We start from the raw sequence: 6,758 nt of genomic DNA, 5'->3' as shown, positions 1-6,758 counted from the left end.
CCTCCCCCCCCCCCCCCCCCCCCCCCCCCCCCCCCCCCCCCCCCCCCCCCCGTCTCTGGTACCTGGTGGTAGAGGGGCTGCCTGGGCCAGCAGCGGCAGCAGCAGCAACAACGGTGGCTCGCAGCGGCTGCTTCCCCTTCTGCATCCTGCCTGCAGCTCCCCTAGGGTGCAGCCCCAGCTCTGGGCGGGCAGAGGGAAGGCTTTGGTAGCTGTTCCCCTCCCATACTCTGCTGGCCAACAGCCACCACCAAGCCTGGGCGTTTTAACCACTTCCCCCCCCCCCCCCCCCCCCCCCCCGACCATGAGCTTCCCCCATCCCAGCCCTCCACCCAGCTGGGGGCCATTCCTGGCTGCCCCCTCATGGGCCCCTTGGCTCTGTGTAACTTTGGGCAGGTCAGTCAGTGAGTAAACATTTATTAAGTGCCTACTGTGTACCAGGCAGGGTGCTAAGCCCTGGGGACACAAAGAGAGGGAAGAGGCAGTCTCTGGCTCAGAGGAGCTCATCATCTAATAGGGGAGATGGTGTGCAAACAGGCCTCCACTGACAAATTAAAGGCAGGAAAAATGGGGAATCGGTGGCATCAGAAAGGGGAAAGGGCTTTCTGTGGAGGGGAGGAAGCCAGGGAAGTCAGCCCCTCTGTGGGCCCCCTCGGTGTCCCCCTCTGGAATGCCAGTGGTTTGAGAGAAGCCCCGGCCTCCTTCCAAAGCCAGCTCGGGGTCACTGCCCGTCCTTCCCTCCCCATCATCCTGTACCCCCTCCCCGCCAGCCCCCGGATGGAGGGAGGTCATGCACTGGTTCACTTCGGTCTGTACCTGCCCAGCTCCAGCCCTGCCCCGGGCACAAGGGGCCCCTTGTCACAGCTGCTGCTGCTGCTGGTGGGTTGGGGCTGATGGGGGCCGCGGATGCTGACCTGGAAGGGGTCTCAGGGCCCATGCAGTCTAACGCCCTGAATTCACGGAGGAGATGTTAAGGCCTCGAGAGGAGCTGACACAGCCCAAGGTAACCCAGCCAGGAAGGGGCAGGTGCGCTGGATTCCCTCCCTGCACTTGGAGACTCAGGGGGAATGGAGGAGACACCGAGCAGGGAGCAAGAAGCGCTGGGGAGGGGGTGCAACCAACCAGCAGGCTGTCGGCCAGCAGGAAGGGTGCCCCCAGCGCGGCCGGCTGCCCCGCGTGCGTTTCCGTTTTTGACACGGTTAATAACCCAGCAGATGCGGGAACATGGTAGCTCTGGGGCAGTGGGGCGTGCTGGATGGCTCAGCCTGAAGGGCAGGGGCTCATGCGAGTGAGCTGAGTGAGGAGGTCTCCAGTGGAGTGCCCCAGGGATCGGGGCCTGGCCCCGGGCTATTTAACCTCAGCGTCAATGACTCGACAAGGGCGAGGAGGGCAGGCTCCTACAGTCTGCCAATGACCCGAGCTGGGCGGGACCGGCACCAGCTGAGCGACAGGACCAGGATCCTGAAAGATGGAATAAGATGAAATTCATGTGGGAGAAATGTTGAGTCTTGTACTTGGGCACAAGGTGATGAGATGGGGGAGGCCGCTTGTCTGAAGAAGAGTGGAGGGGGTGGCGTGGGGGGGACCACAAGCTCTCTGGCCTTGGGCTGCCTGGGGAAGGCAGAACTCTCAGAATCAGGGAGCTGAGAGCCTGTCTCCCTGGCCTCTACCGTCCTCAGACTTCATCTGCAGCTCTGGGGACAGCAGCAGAGAAAGGTCCTCGGTAAACGGAGCGCGTGCAGAGGAGGGCGACCAGGATGGGAGGAGCCTGGAGTCCGAGCTGGCGGAGGACCAGGTGAAGGCACAGGGGTGCTCAGCCCAGACCCAGGCTGAGGAGGACCCGGGGAGAAAGCCAGCAGGAGGGCTCTGCTCAAGTCTCTGAGAGCTCGTCACTTGGGGCACTAATTGGCTTTGTTCCTCTTGGCCCCAAGATACAGGCTGCAAAAGAGGAAGGGAAGATGATAGTCTGGGCTACCTTAGGAGGCAATGAGCTCCCCGTCCTTGACTGTCTCCAAGCAGAGGCTTGTCAGGGATGCTAAGGTGGCTCTCCTCGGAGGCGTAGGTTGGACGGAGGCCCCTGCCGGCTCTGAGGCTCTGGGGCCCTGAAGATGCTGGGCAGCAGTCACTGGCCGTCAGCCTGAGCCTCTCTGTCCTGAAATGACTTGGAGGACTTTCCCAGGGTCAGGAGCCTGTGCGGCCACCACAGCCCCCCAGGGCCAGGCAATGTGGCGCCAAGCTGCATCACCACACAGCACATTCCGGGAAAGGCAAGATGTGGTCTGTCCTCAGCCAGTCTCTGGACTGCCCTGCCTGTCTGTCCCTCCCTCGGTCTCAGCCAGGCACAGCTCACTGCAAGGGCGGTGGGACCCTGGCCAGGTCACTGCCCCCCCAGGCTCCATCCAGGTGGCGGCTGAGGCTTGTCCTCTGAATCTGCAGCTAGTGGGAGCAGGGCAGGGGGTGCTGCTCGGAGCCTGAAGAGAGAGCTGAGGCTAGAAGGGGGAGGGGCAGCAGGCGCCCCTGGAGCTGGAGTCAGACCAGCAGGGCCCTCTCCTGCTGCTCCCCGCCTGGAACAGCAAAGTCCTCTTCCTGCCGAATTCATCTGGGCTACAGGAGGAGGGGGGTTGGACCAGATCAGCACGAGGGTCTCTGCTCCTGTGCCTATATGCCCAGCACCCATGCACTCGGACCTATCATGGACCAGGAACATCACTGCCCGCTCTGTGGATGGGGAACTCACTACCTCCACTGAGAGATAGCAGGGCCTGTAATCGGTGGGGATGGCGACATTGCCCTTCCCTTTTCTTATCAAGCTGAGAAGCTGCTCAGAGGTGGCAGAGGCCATTATGCCCATTGGGCTAGAGACTGAGGAAACAGAGCACCAGCGGAAGCACTCAGGGAGCTGGGCTGCCTGGCCAGGTACCGTGCAGACGGCTTGGGGACCAGGTCTTCGTGAGCTCACACACTCCCGGCCCCCGGGAGCCTGGATGGTGGGTCCCAGGAAGCATCTTGGGACTGGCTGTTAACAGTGCCCCCCAAGGGCCCACTGTCCTGCTCTCTGGGCATCAGACTTCTCCTCTGGGACAGGTGGGGCTAGAGGCATGTTCTCACTCTGATGGGTGTTTGGCATTCATTCATATGAAGGGTGCTGTGCCAGAGATGGAGAACCTGGGCTCCCTGGCCCCCAGTGGTGGGGTGATCACCATTGAGGGGGGTAAGCCCTGGTCCAGGCAGCTGCCCCCACCCCAATACACACTGCCTGAGACCACAAGGAAGCAGGAGAGAGACAGGACAGGCTTCTTAGAGGGCTAGGGGGCTGGGGGAGGGGAGGAGTTCCAGGAATTAGAAACAGCCAGAGTCAAGGGCCAGATGCAGAAGGCTCCAGGGCTTGGAGGACTGGAGGTTAGAGAGCCCAGAAAGGAGGGACCCAAAGGGAGGGAGGGACCAGGTGGGGCAGGGCCTTGAGTGCTAAGTAGAGGAGTTTGAAAGGGGCCCCAGGGTGATCCCTCAGAAGGGATGTCTTGGCAACCTCACCTGCTGGAGAGGGATCCCCTCCTAAGACACACCCGGTAGTCTGGTCAGGTCTGACCCATCCCTTCCATGGCCTAGAATTGTCTATAGTTCCCTAGGGCCTTATTACTGTTCATTGCCAGCCTCAGACTATTCTGAGCATTAAAACTCATGACACAGAACTGCAGCAGAGCCAAGGCGATGCGCTGGACCAGAGCCCTGAAGGGTAGATGTAGCCCAGGCTTCTCATTCTTCAGGAGAAGAAACCGAGGTCCAGAACATGCCAGTTACTTTCATTGCCTGCCCAAGGCCACCCAGGGAACCCTGGCTCTCCAGTGATCAACCCTGGCAGGCAGCAGGAGTCCATCACTCCGAAACTCCTGGCGCCCCTTCCCCTTTTCAGATTCTTTTTGTGTGTCACCTTCCCCAATTAGACTGTGAGCTCCCTGAGGGCAGGGACTGTCTTAGCCTTTCTTTGTACACCCAGCACTGGGTCCAGTGCCTGGCATGTAATAGGTGCTTAGTAAATGTTTATTGCTCTGACTCTAAGTTGGCTGGTAACTCCCCTGGCATCCACTCCCATTTTTTCTTCCTCAGCAGAATTGTTCCCATTTTTATTTTGAGGATTTTGTTCTGTGCTGCAGGATTTCAGGGCCTGGGATGCTCCCTGGACTTCCTGTGAAATCTGTCCAGCTGAAGGGTCTGTCTCTCCCTGGCTTTCCTCCTTGGCTCTGGGATGGAACTGTGATGGGTCCTCAAGGCTGGCCCCTTGTCTCTTTCCAGAACTGGTTCCCCACCTCGGTCAGACCTGTGTTGCCCATATGGCCCCTGCACCTGCTGATGACTGAAGGTGAGGCAAGGGTCCAGCAGGTGAGTGGATCCAGCCGGGTGGTGACTCACCTCCTTTGTCTGGACTGTAGCATATCACAAGAGGGTGTTCACTGGAGGGCTGGAAAGGGCCTGTACTCCCCCTCATTTTACACAGGAAGAAGGGAAGGCCTGGGAAGGGCAAGGGGCAGATTAACGTGGGTCCTCTGGCTCCAAAGCCATGTGGCTTTCCTCTCCTCCGAGTTTCCATCCTTTGATCTTCACCCAAACACTCTGCACCAAGCTTCCTGCCTCTTACTCCTGCATTTCCTCACTTGAGGATCTCCCTTCACATACTGTGCTCTTTTCCTGTCCCCCTGCATCTCCCCTTTGTTGTTTTTTTTTCAGGAAGGTCTGTCCACCCAGAGCCTTATCCCAGTTCTGGGATAATTCTACCATTTCTCAGGATGCCACTGGAGTTCCGATTTACCTTTTCATATCAGGCTGTTTAGTCTGCTCTGCTTGCCACCTGGATTTTGCAGGTTTGGACTTCTAAGATTCTGGACCTTATCACTGGTGGGCTCCTTTCTTGGATTCTCTGTCTTACAAACTCTTGGTTCACCCTTCCTGTTTTTGGAGCACCTGCAGGGCCCTGCCCAGGACCACTGGGTCCTCATTTTAAAGTCTCCACAAGACCGTCCTTTTACTCCTTCCATCAGGTGGGAAGCTGTCATTCCTATAATTTAAGCTGTGGTCTGGAAACCCAAAGGCCATTCTCAAGTACCAAGTTCACATGGCTGGCCATTCACTCCATTTCTCTCATTTTCTGTAGGTAGGAGTGAGGAAAATACCTTCTGGACCCAAATAGCCCTCTTGGTCAATAGTTACTACTGCATAGAGATTTTTTCTAATTCCTTCGGGCAATATCATTTGTGTCCACATGACCCACTGGAGCTACCAGGTTAACAAATCTTGGGTTTCTCTCTGCCAAGTCCCAGATATATACCCTGGGAAGACAGCAGATCCCCTCATCATCAGGGCCTCAGGACCCTTCAGCAGGGAGTCGTCAGCTACTACCAGTCAATCAGCCAGTCAACAACCATTTATTAAGCTAGGTGGTGCAGCTATGTGGAGCACCAGGCTTGGAGTCAGGAAGACTCATCTTCCTAAGTTCAAATCTAGCCTCAGATGCTTACTAGTGGGTGACCCTGGGAAAGTCACCTAATTCTGTTTGCCTCAGTTTCCTCATCTATTAAATGAGCTGGAGAAGGAAATGGCAAACCACTCCAATATCTTTGCCAAGAAAACCCCAAATGGAGTCACAGAGAGTCAGACATGACTGAAAACGACTGCACAACAACAATTATGTGGGGTGCTCAGTGTTGGGAATACAAACACAGCAGAAAGTCAATCCTTGCCAGAATGTATAGGACACACTTCTAAATTTAATCTGAATCACAACATTTTCTCCACTTTTGAGCTGGCTCCAGCATACTCCTGGTTCCTGCCTTCAAGACGCTTACATTGTAATGGGGAGAGAGCATGTAAGATAGAGCTGAAGTGGGGGCCAGTGGCAAAAGCATCCAATGCGAAGGCATGGCAGAAGAGTACACCCTGGAGAGGGAGGAGACACGGCTGGCCTCAGCATCCTCCTTAAGGAGAGGTTCTGGGAGGACCATCCAAACAGAGGGAGGGCTACTGGGGCCAACATGTGGGTTCCAGGGCTGAGGGAGGCTCTAGAGAGAAGAGGTTTCTGGGGGATTGCAGAGGAACTCTGGGGTGCAGCTGGAGAGGGGTGAGGCTAGTTAGTTCTTCTTCCTCTGACCCTTCTATAGATAAAGCACAGGCCATTTCCATGTGACTTCTCTACTCAGAAAATTCCACTGGCTCCTTCTCTCTTTGAACTGTCTAGGAGCAGGGCAGCTAGGTGGCGCAGTGGATAGAGTACTGGCCTTGAAGTCAGGAGGACCTGAGTTCAAATCTGGCCTCAGACCAAACACTTGACACTTACTAGCTACGTGACCCTGGGCACATCACTTAACCCCAATTGCCTAACAAACAAAAACAAAAAAAATGTCTAGGAGGCAATTGGTGATGGCAAGTGGAGCTCAGGAGAGAGGTTAGGGCTGGATACATAGACGTGTAAGTCGTCTGCACAGAGATGATGGCCAAAGCTAAGACAGCTGATAAGATTACTGACAGAATAGGCATAGGAGAAGAGAAGAGGGTCCCAGACAGTCTTCCAGGGACAGATCCAGTAAAGAAGACTGAGAAGAAGCGGTCAGACAGATGGCTGATGTTGCAATAGAAATTTAACAAAAAGGCAAACTGAGGCAAATTTCAATGAGAAAGATAACATTTATTAATGGGGCATGCTGCCTGTCAATAAATGGGGCAGTGGTTTGCCTCTATTTATGCTAAAGACCCCTTTCACAGGTTTTGGGGAA

The 6,758-nt window shown here is 56.1% G+C and overlaps 2 protein-coding genes across 10 annotated transcripts in view; one reads left to right on the top strand and one right to left on the bottom strand.

Annotated features, from left to right (window-relative positions):
* Positions 1–136, bottom strand: part of GGT5 (gamma-glutamyltransferase 5) — a 30,747-nt gene extending 30,611 nt beyond the window's left edge. For all 9 annotated transcript variants that reach the window (XM_027845649.1, XM_027845642.1, XM_027845644.1 and 6 more), the window contains exon 1: positions 63–136. The gene's annotated coding sequence lies outside the window, so the exon portion shown is untranslated. The remainder of the gene's footprint in view (positions 1–62) is intronic.
* A 165-nt stretch (positions 137–301) lies between these two features.
* On the top strand, positions 302–5,453 carry LOC114030809. The gene is made up of 6 exons (XM_027845711.1): positions 302–379; positions 675–876; positions 965–1,000; positions 1,677–1,792; positions 4,288–4,354; positions 4,720–5,453. Exons 1-6 carry the CDS (start codon positions 302–304, stop codon positions 4,821–4,823), a joined length of 603 nt encoding a protein of 200 aa, XP_027701512.1. The 3' UTR covers positions 4,824–5,453.
* Positions 5,454–6,758: the final 1,305 nt, after the last annotated feature.

Source organism: Vombatus ursinus, unplaced genomic scaffold (assembly GCF_900497805.2).
Source record: "Vombatus ursinus unplaced genomic scaffold, bare-nosed wombat genome assembly UNPS02015012.1, whole genome shotgun sequence".
In the NCBI taxonomy this organism is placed as follows: Eukaryota; Metazoa; Chordata; class Mammalia; order Diprotodontia; family Vombatidae; genus Vombatus; species Vombatus ursinus.
Note: the sequence above shows the minus strand (reverse complement) of the source record. Positions and strands in the feature narration are given on the sequence as shown.

Bases quoted from the DNA above. Each gene is read 5' to 3' on its own strand.
- LOC114030809 (XM_027845711.1), top strand. From the start codon at position 302: ATGAGCTTCCCCCATCCCAGCCCTCCACCCAGCTGGGGGCCATTCCTG. The intron at 1,001-1,676 runs GTAACCCAGCCA...TACCGTCCTCAG, and splicing joins AGGAGCTGACACAGCCCAAG to ACTTCATCTGCAGCTCTGGG. The intron at 4,355-4,719 runs GTGAGGCAAGGG...TTTTTTTTTCAG, and splicing joins GCACCTGCTGATGACTGAAG to GAAGGTCTGTCCACCCAGAG.